We start from the raw sequence: 13,961 nt of genomic DNA, 5'->3' as shown, positions 1-13,961 counted from the left end.
CTTTAGGGGTACAGTATGGTTTGAAAGCATCTTTCAAAATGTATCGCGAGATCCATGGGCAAATGGCGCAGTTGGTAGCGCGCATCCCTTGCAAGGATGAGGTCATCGGTTCGACTCCGGTTTTGTCCAGAATTAATCATTTATTTTTTTTCGTTTTTGTTTTTCAAATTTTTGTCCTATTTTTTTGCACCAATTTTCGCTTTTTCGCCATTTGGCCATTTCGAGCGCGCGCAGGCGCGGGCGCGAGCGCTCACGCACTTCAATCTCCGGCGGGTTTCAATCTCAATTTTTTTTTCTTTGGATTTTAATTTTTTGGATTCTTCTTGGATTCCTGGATTCGCTCTCAACTCTGGAATTTTTTATCCGCAAGTCTCATTTTAAGCGGCGTTCGATTCCCACCTGCGGCGAGCTAAGACTCGAAGAGAGCTATCGCAACCTAAAGCGGAAAAAAAGGTACTATATAGTATTAGATAATAGAGAGAACGAAAGAAAAAAAAAAAAAGACAACAGCACTGGGAAGCGTATAAAGTCATGGAATTGACCACTTCTGATAAGTTAGGCCGCCTATAGCATGGTAGTTCGGTAGGTGCTGTCTTAAGCAGTGTGTGCGTGCGTGTGTGTGTGTGTGTGTGTGTGTGTGTTTTTTTTTTTAGTTATTTAGTTTTTCATTCTTTACTAACACTGATGCCATTGTGAATATTTTAAGGTTATATATATAGGGTATAATACTTTAGGATAGTATGTATAGCGAAAGAAAGTTGGGAAGTATATTAAAACAGAACAATCAATCAACGAACGAAACGACCCACCCCCAAAACTAGAAAACCATGTCTCAAGGTAGAAGAGCTGCAGAAAGATTACAAAACAAAACCATTTTCATTACTGGTGCATCTGCCGGTATTGGTGAAGCCACAGCTCTAGAGTATTTGGATGCTGCTAACGGTAACGTGAAGTTAGTTTTGGCTGCTAGAAGACTTTCGAAGTTGCAAGCTTTGAAGGATAAGATTGCAGCTGAATACCCAGAAGCTAAAGTTTACATTGGTGAATTGGATGTGACGGAAACTGAAAAGATTAAGCCATTCATCCAGGGTTTGCCAGAGGAATTCAAGGATATCGATATTTTGATCAACAATGCAGGTAAGGCCCTAGGTGTTGATCCAGTCGGTGCAATTGATTCAGAAGATATAAAAGGTATGATTGATACCAATGTCTTGGGTTTGATCAACGTTACCCAAGCTGTTTTGCCAATTTTCAAGGCCAAGAACTCTGGTGACATTGTTAACTTGGGATCTGTTGCCGGTAGAGAGGCATACCCTAACGGATCCATCTACTGTGCTACTAAACATGCTGTCAGAGCCTTCACACAATCTTTGAGAAAGGAATTGATCAACACTAAGATCAGAGTCATCGAAATTGCACCAGGTAACGTCGAGACTGAATTTTCATACGTTAGATATAAGGGTGATACTGATGCAGCCAAGAAGGTTTACAAGGGTACTACTCCTTTATACGCAGATGACATTGCTGATTTGATTGTTTACGCAACATCAAGAAAGCAAAATACCGTCATTGCTGATGTATTGGTGTTTGCTACAAACCAAGCATCTCCATACCACATTTACCGTGGTGAATGAATGAGTTAATAGATTCTAATGTGTTCAAAGGAACTAGGAGACTGGAATTTCCTTCCTTTTCATCAATTCTCTTACTCTCGTGTAGTTCTCTCTATTTTAGATACCTACAAATATGATATAATAAACTATAGTAAACAAAACTATACTTATGTATGAGTCAGTCAGTCAGTGGATGGTTTCTTGATCAAATGTTGTATCTTCTGTGCTGCGATTGTGATAGCTTGCAGCCAACCCTTTTTCTTTAATCATGTAACTAAAAAAATAAAAATAAAAAAACGAGAAGGAGACAGGGCAAAAAAGAAATGCTTCCAACCAGAGTCGAACTGATGATCTCCACATTACTAGTGTGGCGCCTTACCAACTTGGCCATAGAAGCTTCTTGTGATGACAGAGAATTGAGGCAGCAATATACCCTCCGCTACTGTGCATGTGTACAACAACAAAAACAACTAATAATAATAATAATACACATTAGTTCATTTATATTCTCTAATCGAATAATTGCTATAGTATAATGTAAATCTTATATTACACATATATATATAATGTATATATGCTGCTGCTGCTGAGCAGACTAGGTAGGTACAAGTTGAGAGCTGGGTTAAGCTGTGGGGTTGTTGCCCCTTTATGCAATGGTAGATGGAGGGACTAGAGGAGGAGTAGCATACTCTTCATCAAACTCTGTGAAATCCATCTCCTCAGTATCGTTTGTCATTTCTTTGTACTTTTTAATTACAGCATCCTCCAATTCCAAAGAATCCTTAAAGATAATCGAATCCTCCGTGTTATAAATCCTGGCATTGGCAAAAATTAAATGGAAATCCTCAACCACTTGCTTAAGCGAATCGTAGGCGTTCATTTCTATGTGTTTCATAACATTTTCGAATGCGGCTGGGTACTTAATCAATAAGTAGTAGTCTGGGTAAAGCCTCTTAGATGGCTTGACAAGGAATATATCAGAGAGTCTTCTGTCGTCTGAATTTCTATAGTAAACCGCATAATCGTACAACTCACGGGCTTTCTTACTAATGTCTTGCCTCTCCTTTAAAGGCTTGGCATTCTTGTCTATTGACCTCAGGTAGTTTCTGCCGTTCCTACGAGTGTTTGACGACGTCTTCTTTCTACCTTTACTAGTCTTCTTTGCCGTCTTTGCAGATGTTTTACCACCAGTAGTGTTGCCGTGCTGCTTAACGTCAGTTCCATTGGAATCTCCTGTTTCTAGCTTTGGAGTATTTTCATTAGCGGCGGCAGCAACACCATCAGGAGTAGCACCAGTGGCAGCAGAAGAGTCAACTTGACCTTCAGCTTGGCCCTCTGCTTCGTTGTTATTAGCTCCTGTTGCCATCGTCGTCGTCGTCGACGACGACGATGAGGATGGTGATTCAAGTTTAACCCTCTTAGCATTATTAGCACTATCGGCTGTTCTAGTTCTTCTTCTTTTTGGACCACCTTCATCATCTTCGTTGTCACTGATTTCAAACTGTTTCAACCATTGTTCCTCAGACAAGTCTTCTGAATAGTGAGTGGTTTTCCTTTCACGGTTACCTCTACCACCAACGAAAACCTTTTGCTGTTCTTCTTCCGCTAGTTTGGCTTCTATATCAACATTATAGCATTCGGGCAACTCCGAGTTTTCCATTAGCCTACTAGTGATACCATTTTCCATTTGAGTTCTGATTCTCTTTGCATCTATCTCTTGGAACGCTTTGAGTTCATCTTCGTTTCTTGCCAAGATTTCATTTAACTCATTATCATCAAGTTGCTCGTCTTCTTCCAACCCCAATTCACGCCTCTTCTTCTCTTCTTCTTCCGCTTCCAATAGTTGTCTCAATAGTGCCTCTTGCTCTTCGGCAGTCGATTTGTTATCGAACTTACCAGCTTGAATAACTTTACCATCAATGTCCAACTTGGCATGCGCTTTGTCGAGAATGGCCTCTTCCACGGAGTTATCTGTAATCAATCTAAGAATACGCACTTCGTTCTTTTGACCAATTCTGTGAGCTCTATCTTGAGCTTGTAAATCCTGATGAGGATTCCAATCCGTGTCAAAGATAATAACCGTATCTGCAGTTTGCAAGTTCAAACCCAAACCACCGGCCCTTGTCGAAAGAAGGAAACAGAAATACTCAGAGTCTGGAGCGTTAAACGTGTTCAACAAAGTGGTACGATCATCTGATTTCGTATGACCGTCCAATCTCAAGTATTTCATGTCCAAGTACCTCAAGAAATCCTCCATGATATCCATCACTTGGGTCATTTGGAAAAAGATCAATACTCTGTGGCCAGTTGCCCTGAATTTCGGTAAAATACGTTCCAACAATTCGAATTTACCGGCACTTCTCCAGATATTGTCATTTGTTTCTCTGGTAGGGTTTAGCTGGTCTTCCACTTCTTCAAAGACAAATGGATGGTTACAAATCTTTCTTAATTGCATGATCTGGTTGTTGAACCCACGAGAACTAGAGAACTTCTGGTGCGTTGAGTCGTCAAAGATGAAGAGACGACGATGCTTCAACATTTGTTGGTAGAGCTTATGCTGCAAAGCACTCATCTTACACTTGAGCACTTTCTCCACCTTATCCGGCAACTCCTTCTCAACATCCTTCTTTAAACGACGGAGCAAGAAAGGTCTTAACACTTTATGCAATCTTCTAATGATCAACAACGTCTCTTCTTCGCTTAAGGCAATCTTATCCTGGCCACCAGTGTTGGCAAACGGAGTATTGAACCATTCATCAAAGGATTTGACAGAGTTGAAAATCTTTGGTAGCACAAAGTTCAATAGAGCCCAAAGTTCTGGCAAATTATTTTGCAATGGGGTACCGGTCAAGATTAAACGGTAATCAGAGTGATAGTAAGTGTTCAACGTTAAAGAAAGTTTGGATTGTGCATTCTTCATTCTATGACCTTCATCTATGATCGTGTGTACCCATTTAATCTTGGATAACAACGGACGCTCTTTGATAATATATTCGAAAGTTGTTAGCACCACGTCAAATTCTCGGTTCTTGATAGCGGCTTGTTTCGGTTTACGTTCAGTTGGTGGACCCTTGAACGCAATTTTCCTTAGCGTTGGAGCCCATTTGTCAAACTCGGCGTTCCAGTTAGTCAACGTAGATAACGGAACGATAACCAAGAATGGACCATGGATACCTTTCTTCTCGTACAAATACGTTAGCAAAGAGATGGTTTGAATGGTCTTACCAAGACCCATCTCATCTGCTAGGATACCGTTCAAGTGGTTGTTGAATAGCGAAACCATCCATTGTAAACCCTTGAGTTGATATTCTTTCAAAGTACCGCCTACAAGGATCGAGGGTTGCTGTTTCACTTCTTCCTTAATCTTGTGAGCAACTTCGTAATAATCAATCTTTTCACGCTCCATATCTTCTGAGTCGGAATCCGAATCTGAATCGCTATTTTGGTTGCGATCGCCGATGATATCTTCGCTTAGTTCCTTGGTGTCAATGTGAGATTCGATCTTATCCTTGGTGAAAGATTGTTGATCCTTGACTGCTTTAGTCAAGGAATCCAAGAACGCATTTGTTTGCTTTAACAAGTGTGTAATTCTTGTATCCTTGGTCTGGTCTAATAATTTAATATATGCTTCTTCATCATTGGCCTTCAAAGCTTGTAAACGTTGCTTGGCGTTTCTTTCGATTCTCTTTTGTTCCTCTTTCTCCAAATTGGCGTGTAAATTAATTAGCCTGTGTCCCAACTTGACTCGTTGGGCTTTGGAATCTATTCTTGCGTCGTGCAGGGATTTGCAGCGTTCCAAGACAGCGTTCAACTTGTAAGTTTTCTCCATCTGTTGCTTCTTGTACCGTTGTAATTCTCTGGCTCTGAACAGTTCTCTTGTCAGCAACGCGTCCTGGATGTTCAAGCTACGGTTCTTGGATAGGAAGTTGGGGTGGATATTTGTAAGCAAAGTGCTTTGGTACCACTCAAAGGAAAGCACGTAACCTCTGATTGCCTTTTGTAAAGGCAGTAGTTGCATTGCATTATAGTCCAAGATCAGATTTTCCCTTGTCTTTGAATCAGAATTGGAATTAGTATCTGGATTTTGCAAAAGCTGTTGTAGACAATAGTCCAACGAGGTATCCAAATCGAGAGCTATTAGAGTTTGGTATATCTCCATTGCCGATCTGGGGTCTAGACCTGTTGGTAGCAGACTGGGTATTATTGAGAGGAACTGCTGGTTTAGGAGGTCTGTATAGTTGATTGGAGGGGTCGAACTGGGTATTCCTTGATCTGGGTACGAGAAACAATCGGCCATGATGAAGGGGGAAGAGACGTCCTCGAATTTTTCTATATCCTTGTGCTGCTGCTTGTAGGTTGAAAGAAGCACTGGTGGTTCTTGTTTTGGAGGTTCTTGGTCCTTTACGGGAATGGGAGCGGGAGCGGGAGCTGGAGCTGGAGCTGGAGCTGGAGCTGGAGCTGGAGCTGGAGCTGGAGCTGGAGCTGGAGCTGGAGCTGGAGCTGGCGTTTCTATTACAGGCGTGGCTGGAGCTTGGCTAGCCGATGGGATCTGGTTTGCCATTGGAGACTGTTTTCCCATTGGAACTTGTCTTTCCGTCCCGGCCACTGCCCCTGCCACTGCCCCTGCTGCTGCTGCTGGAGATTGCACAGGCTGTTTGGCAACTCTTTGAATGGTAGGAGGCGATTGCGCCTGCTGGGCCGCTGCTGCTGCCGCCTGCTGATTCCGTACAGGTGGAGAAGCCTGTGGCTGCTGTTGTTGCTGCTGCTGCTGCTGCTGTCTAGTACTTGTGCCAGTGCCAGTAGTAGCACCAGTAGTAGCACCACCGTTGTTATGCGCTTGTAAGTCAGCGCTCAATGCAAGTAAGATGGACTTAAAGTCCGGGAGGTTGGTCAACGATCTGTCGATGACCATCATGATTTCTGGCGGTACGGCCATGTGGTTGGCCATGATCTTGAGAGATTGGATCTGGGCTTTCAAGAGAAGCGATTGTTCGTCGGTGAACAAAGACCGGGACGCCGAAGACGCGGTGGCTGCTGTATTTGCTGGGTTGGAGTGGGTACTGGAAGGCGTATTTGCAGCAGCTGCTGCTGCTGCTGCCTGGACCGGTTGGGCTGGTTGAGTTGGTTGAGTTGGTGGAACAGGTGCTGCTGCTGCTGCTGCTGGAGATGGCGCCATTCCAGCAGCACCATTCCTTGTAGCACCCATGTTCATACCCATATTCATATTCATACCCATGCCCATGCCCATGCCCATGCCATTTGACGCGTTATTATTACTACCTGGAGTAGGCATCCCATTGGGAACCCCATTGGGAGCCCCATTGGGAGCCCCATTCCCACCACCATTTGGCGAGCCATAGCTCGCCTGTGGTCCCTGAGACCCCTGTTGAGCCTGCGCCTGCGCCTGCGCCTGTCGCTGCTGCTGCTGCTTCGCAGCCATCCGCAACACCGCAGTGTAGTACTGGTACTCCTTCATCGACTCCACATTCGCCCCGTGCTCATTTCGAAGCTGCTGCCACCGGAGGTAGCACCGGTTGATCTCCTCCCGCGTATACTCCCGTCTTGGAGGACTGAACTCACTTTCCATCACTATAACTAGCTCTAGCTCAGTACACTAGCCCCAAACCTCTTATATATATTGAAATTCCTAATCACTTGAAAGCTAGGTGGGTGGCGTGTGAACTCAATTAAAAACTAAATTAGCCTAATTAAAACAGAAGACAAACCACAAAAACACTCACACCCCTCGCTTTAGCCGCCGATTACTAACTAAACGTAAGGAAAATTAGGGGACACACTCTATCGAAACCCTACGCGTACACCTTACTCTAGTCTAATCCGAACAAAAAACGTTCTCGGTACTGTGATTCTGTTTTCTTTCTCCGTTTTACTATGTTTTGTTTATGTTTTACGCTCTAAACCACTTTTCCCAGAAATTTTTTTTTTCTCGTTTTTTTTTTTTGGGATGTTCTTTTTTTTCTTTGGGTTTTTTTTTTTTTTTTTTTTTTTTGTTTTTGTGTTATTTCTCTTTCTGGCTCAATTTAGTGCTTAATTAACTTTTTAAATTTCTTTGTTTTTGTGTCCCTAGGCCAGGATAGACTTGGCTTCCATAGGCTGAGCTGTAGAGTGAGGTATAGAGTATGTATGGATATGAATATGAAATCTTTGGGCCAGCTGGGGCGTGTTTAGAGGACCGGTTGGCGGGAATGATATTGGGTGGTGTTTGTGCGGGTTTTCCATTCCATTTGAGCATTTGAGGGGGGGAGAGAAGGAATACAGTGTACCACAGTGGCGGTGGCAGTGGATATCGGCACGTAGTTGCGTCAGTAGAAACAAGAGCATGCGCGCATGAACATGAACAAAACACATTGACAAGGTATGTATGTATGTATGTATGTGTGTATGTATGTGTGTGTGTGCGCCAATGGATAAGCAAGTGGAAGGGCTGCATGGGGTTGTGTGTGGTGGGGGGCAAGAGGGGAGTGGCCACAGAGTGGCCACTGGACAAGCGGTTTCCGGAATTAGAGACCTTACATGCGCAAGGGCAGTAGCGGGTTGTCTACGGGAGGATTGCCGTAATCATCAGCTTCTTTTTACCTGGGTAGATGAATGGGTAATAAATAGAAGATGTAGATGTATGTGGGTAGACGAGACAAGACAAGGTAAGACGGTTTCGGAACTAGAGGTTGTAGTAGAATTTGCTAGTAGTAGTAGTGAAGGGAAGGGAGCAGCAAGCAAGATATGGGATGGGATAGGGGCTTGTTAATGCCAAAAGGGGTACAATACGTTATAGCACTAGATAAATCAGAGATCGCTAGGGTCGTTTGCCGGTGCGGAATAAAAGAGGCAGTAGAAAAAGTAGAACAGAACAGAAACAGAAACAGAAACAGAATTAGAATTAGAATTAGAAAAATAGAAAAATGGAAGTAGGAAAGTGACAACGGCAACAGCGTGTAGAATGTGGTAGGTAGATAAATAGATAGACAGATTGTCGTTGTGGGATGGATGGATGGATTTTCTTTTTGTAGAGACGCTGCGGTATGCTGGGTGGGTGGGTCTCAGAAGTGTGGTGTTGGCTTGTAATTTGTAATTTGTAATTTCCCTCGTATTTCTTGATGAACTGAAGTGAAGTGAGAGAGAGAGGATTGCGTATAGGCGAGTTGTTTCAGCCGTTCGTAATTGTAAAAAGAAAGGACTAGTGAGTGAGTGCTACGCTGTGCTACGTCTCGTCTCGACTTGGTCATTTCTTTCTTTGCAAGAGAATGGGGGACAGCTTGTATTCGTTCCATATGCTATGTATTGTGTTACTTCATTATCTATAGGTACTGGATTGGCGTATTCTTATACGCAGCCGGGCATTGGGCATGAAACAGGTTGGTTATTCTTAGTCGTTGTCTGCGCCAAATAGCAACATCATGTCCATGTCGTCTTGGTCCAACTCCTCAGTAGGTTGTCTTGGCTCTTCTTGGTCCTGGTCTTGGTCCTGGTCCTGGTCTTCATCGTCGTCATCGTCGTCGTCGTCAAAGCCCATATCGTCGTCGTCGTCGTCATCGTCCGGCTCAAAGCCGGCACCAGCATTAGCTGTGCCTGTGCTTGTTCTTGCGCCAGCACCGCCTGCACCACTTACTGCGTTGCTATTGGCACCGCTTGAGCCCTTGTGGTCCGATATTCCGGCCGCACTCGTACCGTCTTGGCCCAGGTTGTTGTGGGCCTTTCCATCTCGGTCTTGACCACGACCTTGACCTGCGTCAGTGTTGGAATTTTCTTCGCCAGTGCTGGATATTTCTTCGCCAGTGGCCTCCCCTAGCTGCTTGCGCTTGAGCTCCACCTCTTTCTCGAGCTTCTTGATGCTCTCCAAAAATCTCGTCTTTAACAACGGATTCGTAGTCTTGCTTGCCTTGCCACGGTTCAACTCTAGCGTGCTCTCTAACTCCCGGAGTTCGTCACGCAAGAGCTCGGCGTGTTGCGCGGCCTCGTCCACCGGCTTGTTCACACTGCCCCGCGACATCACTCCAGACGTACCGTTCGAACTCGACATGTTTCCAGAGCCACTTACACCGTCATCGATCTCTTCCTCTTCTCCTTCGTCTTCGTCCTCGTCCTCATCTTCGTCCTCATCCTCATCGTCCTCTCCGTTATCTTGCTCCACGTCGTCTCCTGTCTCCTCGAGCAATTGTCCTTGTTCTGGAGCTGAGCCAGCTGAAGCTGAAGTTGCTGCTGCTGCTGTAGCTGCAGCTGCGCTGCCGCCGCCGCTGCTGCTGCCGCTTTCATCGGCAATACCGTTGTCGCTGGCTTCCACTTGTAATGCCTGTTCTAATTCTAATTCAAGATCCTCCTCATGGTCGTCGTCTTCGCCAGCAACCCCATGGTGCTGCTTGACATGGCTCGAGTGCGCATGCTGTTGTTGCTGCGATGTTTGCGGTTTGATATTGATCGTAGTGTCCATCGAATCCATAATGTGATCGTCTTCGTCCATCTGCTCATACTGTGATATGCTTACCGCACTGGTAGACCTCTGCTGTGGAAGGGAATCCTCGCTCACCAATTCATACCCAAACTCTTCCGCTTCCGCGTCTTGCTTTAGCAATCTCTCCACAGTACGCTCCACATAGTCAAACTCCGTAGGCCCCATCTTGTGCCTGAAACGACGGTTCCGTGCATTGTATAATGGGGGCGTTATACCGTGCTTGTAATCATAGCCCTTGTTTATAATTTGATCTATATTCTTGCTCTCGGCATCCGTTAAGGGACCCCCATTGTACCCTCTTAGCTGCTGCTTCCGCTGCTCAAGAATCTCCTTGCTGTATTCTTCAAAGTGCTTCTTCGTGAGATCCTCTGTATCGCTTACTTGCAGTGCAAATACATCCTCCTCCTTGTTTATAGTATCAACACATATTAGCATTTGGCTCACATCAAATGTCTTGAGCAAATTCCTTCTATCAACACTCTTGTTCACTTCGATAATACTCGGTAAATCTACCAATACAGCCCCGTACTGAACATTGTTCACCTTCACTACCGCATGTCTTTCACCCTTCCATTTTATGCTTACTCCAGAATAATCGCCACTTTCAATAGAGTTCTTCACAAACTCTGCACTCAAGTCTGGTAACACTCGAAGAATAATACCTTCCTCAATCAATGGGTCGTCTTCCACATCGCTGGCTTCAGAATCGTACCCTTCACCTGGAACTCGTACCGGCTTTATTCTGAATTTAGGAGTCTTCACTACTGCACCACCCTTACGCTGTTGCGTCTGTTGATGAGACTGGGACTGTGAATGTGATGCCGTTTGTTGCACGTCATCTCTCTTCTTTAGGTTAATCTTTAGTTTGATCGGTTTAGCTGCATTGGGACTTGCTTCTTTCTCGATTTTCGTTTCTCTTTTTTTCAGCTTCAGCTTAATTTTGGGAGCAGGTTTTGCTTGCGTGTTATTTCCTGCTGTCTTAAGCTTTATCTTCTTCAATTTCGGTTCATTACCTTCCTTTGATTCTGGCTCCTTTGGCTTGCTTATCCTGATTGTAGGACCCATATCTTCGTACTATTTATACACAAATTGCGAAGGACCTTTAAAATCTAGTTTCTGACCAACTCACTGACCTTTGATACAATCTCTGTCGGGTTTTATATACTATGTCTATACTTACATGCATGTATGTAGCTGAAAGTTCATCAATTCTTGTATACATACACTATTGGAAAATGGTTTGTCAAATACTCATGATTGTCACGTGAGACTTAATTCAATTCTTCACGCTCTTTTTTTTTTTTTTTTTTTTTCGAGGTGTTCCCAATTTCTACGGAATATTCTGCGCAAGATTTTCTTTTCAAGTACAAAAAGTCCATAGCATCTGTCAGCTTCTAGCGATTTAAAGCTTAAAGCTCATCTCATCTCATCTCATCTCACTTACCAAGCGCAATTCAAAACAGGAAAAAAATAAAACTCCTCTGATACCGAAAGGCTAAATACTAATACAGGGTTCTTATAGAAATAGCATATTTTGATATAGCCATTCAAAATGAGCAAAACTACGTTGCTTCAACGCCTTCTTCCGTTGGCAAACAGTATCAAAACCACGTATGGTAGTCAGTTCTTGAAGAATCCAAAGATAATAACGCAGATTTTCGATAAGCTAAAGTTAGAATCACAATATAAATCTAAGGAATTACAAGTGGTCGATATATATTCGGGACCCGCAGTGCAGTCAGCGATGCTAACTGAAAGACTGCATCCAAAAAAGTGTGTTCTCTTTGATGACCGCAGAAAGTTTGCTGAATTATACCAACAAGTATTAGACGGTAACGGACCAATAGTGCATTATAACAAGAATCCATATAAGTGGGAATCATTTTTAGAACTCACTGAACAAGATAAAATACTTACACCTAGCTTCCAAGCGAGAGATCACATACACGATGAGTTTTTGGTGACTGCAAATCTTACTAATAAGAAAGGTGAACAGCTATATGTGCAATATTTACAGTGTGTTGCCAATCAAAACTGGTTACAGAGATTTGGGCTTGTGAAAATGCTTGTTTGGATTCCATCACAGACTGCAAAGAAACTTTTCGCTCCTTTTTCTAATAAGGACAGAAACAGAATTACATTATTATCCGAGATGGCTTCGAACACAAAATTAATTGCTACTTCAGAGGCCTCATTGAAGTACTTCCTTCCTGAAAGTTTGAGCAAATTTGATCCTGTGATTATACCTTCAAAGGAACCACATACAGAAGACCTTTCCCTTGTAGAAATCAATCCAAGAAATCATAATCTAGACTTGGATAACTGGGACTATGTTACACAAAAGCTTATGATCTTAAAATCTCAGCCAATCGGAGATTCTATTGAGGTTTTGGGTCATGGTGCGAAAGACTGGTTTTCTCCTCGTCTAAGGCCTGAATTACTCAAGAAAAAACCTTACGAAATGACATATATGGAAATAAATGAAATTGCTGAATGTTTCGCTCTTTGGCCCTTCAAACCTCATATTTTGATTGATTTCTATGATGATGACAGTGCATAAAGTATAGGATATGGAGAAAAGGGGTCCTGAAATAGATATGCAACAAGAAACCTTGTGGAAAGTGATTCTTCTTGGTAAATGCCATATTATTCATGTAAATATTTTGTATATAGTTAATACGTTATAGAATTCGTGTTTTCATCTGCCCTCAGACTAATGCTAGCTTCCTTCATAATTTGAATACATTTATTCCTGGTTATCCAGCCTGTACCAGGAAGAAAAACCCTCCTGAAAGGTTTTCCATTTTTGTCAAAAAGGTTTACTTTGCTCAAGTCTGGCGAAATTGGAGAGAATGATAATGGTGTAAGTTCGGGAATTTTTGTTGGCGGGCCTTCATGATCTTCAATCTTACCAACATACTTCTTCCAATTGGTTATACCCTTCTGAGTCTTCATATCAAATAATAAACCGGTATTCTTTTCTTGAATAACAAGAGGGGATTTATCCAAATTCTTATTCTCCAATAGTGGTTTGATGCTAGTATTAATTTTAGCAAGTTCCCAACTAGAATCTTTTTTAATTTGGTCCAACAGTAGTTGTAACCTTGTCTGTATTTCTTCGAGTTCTTGAACTTTCTTCCAGAGTTCATTGTCATATTCTAGCTCAAATATCTTTTGATTTGTTCGATTCAACTGCTCTGTCATAATATTCAATTTCTCTCCGATTTGTTTAATAGAATCATTCGTTTTGGCCGTAAATTTATCACATTTGCGCTCTAGCCTTCCATTGGAACTTTTCCATGAAGAAAATATCACTATTGCCCTTAAGATACTGAATCCAAGGATCCCAAATATAAAAGCGATGATAATATATTTGAGTTTTATATTACCATTTGATACGACATCTTGCTTTTTATTCACAAAACATGTATTGAAAGAGTTTAGCGCCTTTCTGACATCGCTTCTACCAAGCTTTAGTAAACGTTTTTCCTGGTTATCAAAACAGCTTTGGATTTCTTTTGAATATTGTTGTTTGAATACCTTTCTAGCTCCATGAAGAACTTCAACTTTGAAATAATTGATACATTGCTCTACTGTGTTCTCATCTTCCAAACATCTTTCATAAGATCTCAGACTGTCATTGATTATTCTCTCATATTTTTCATTTGATCTACTGAACCAGGACCATGTGGTCAAAAGTATGGTAATTATTAAAAGTTTCTGATCACTCCATGTCCTTTCTAGTGGTTCCCTCATCATTGATTTTTGATGTTTATTGTTTTGTGTCATATTAAGTGTTTAAATTTTAACAACGTCTTTTTTTAATATACAAGTTCTTAATTTACAAAAATATTTCCGACACTATCATGATTTATTATATC

At 42.4% G+C, this 13,961-nt stretch overlaps 5 protein-coding genes and 2 non-coding genes across 7 annotated transcripts; 3 read left to right on the top strand and 4 right to left on the bottom strand.

Annotated features, from left to right (window-relative positions):
- The first annotated feature begins 55 nt into the window (after positions 1–55).
- Positions 56–130, top strand: KLMA_R517. Its single transcript has one exon. It is a non-coding gene; the product is annotated as a tRNA-Ala (tRNA).
- Positions 131–827: 697 nt separating this feature from the next.
- Positions 828–1,634, top strand: ORA1 (oxidoreductase; the record flags this gene model as incomplete). Its single annotated transcript, XM_022820281.1, has 1 exon — positions 828–1,634. The coding sequence occupies one exon, from the start codon at positions 828–830 to the stop codon at positions 1,632–1,634; it is 807 nt and encodes a 268-aa protein (XP_022676760.1).
- A 303-nt stretch (positions 1,635–1,937) lies between these two features.
- On the bottom strand, positions 1,938–2,010 carry KLMA_R516. Its single transcript has one exon. It is a non-coding gene; the product is annotated as a tRNA-Thr (tRNA).
- Positions 2,011–2,259: 249 nt separating this feature from the next.
- Positions 2,260–7,200, bottom strand: SNF2 (SWI/SNF catalytic subunit SNF2; the record flags this gene model as incomplete). The annotated part of the gene is made up of 1 exon (XM_022820280.1): positions 2,260–7,200. The coding sequence occupies one exon, from the start codon at positions 7,198–7,200 to the stop codon at positions 2,260–2,262; it is 4,941 nt and encodes a 1,646-aa protein (XP_022676759.1).
- A 1,797-nt stretch (positions 7,201–8,997) lies between these two features.
- On the bottom strand, positions 8,998–11,145 carry TAF7 (TATA-binding protein-associated factor TAF7; the record flags this gene model as incomplete). Its single annotated transcript, XM_022820279.1, has 1 exon — positions 8,998–11,145. The coding sequence occupies one exon, from the start codon at positions 11,143–11,145 to the stop codon at positions 8,998–9,000; it is 2,148 nt and encodes a 715-aa protein (XP_022676758.1).
- Positions 11,146–11,632: 487 nt separating this feature from the next.
- On the top strand, positions 11,633–12,640 carry MTF1 (RNA polymerase specificity factor; the record flags this gene model as incomplete). The annotated part of the gene is made up of 1 exon (XM_022820278.1): positions 11,633–12,640. One exon carries the CDS (start codon positions 11,633–11,635, stop codon positions 12,638–12,640), a length of 1,008 nt encoding a protein of 335 aa, XP_022676757.1.
- A 113-nt stretch (positions 12,641–12,753) lies between these two features.
- On the bottom strand, positions 12,754–13,869 carry KLMA_50292 (uncharacterized protein; the record flags this gene model as incomplete). The annotated part of the gene is made up of 1 exon (XM_022820277.1): positions 12,754–13,869. One exon carries the CDS (start codon positions 13,867–13,869, stop codon positions 12,754–12,756), a length of 1,116 nt encoding a protein of 371 aa, XP_022676756.1.
- Positions 13,870–13,961: the final 92 nt, after the last annotated feature.

Source organism: Kluyveromyces marxianus, chromosome 5 (genome assembly GCF_001417885.1).
Source record: "Kluyveromyces marxianus DMKU3-1042 DNA, complete genome, chromosome 5".
NCBI lineage: Eukaryota > Fungi > Ascomycota > Saccharomycetes > Saccharomycetales > Saccharomycetaceae > Kluyveromyces > Kluyveromyces marxianus.
Note: the sequence above shows the minus strand (reverse complement) of the source record. Positions and strands in the feature narration are given on the sequence as shown.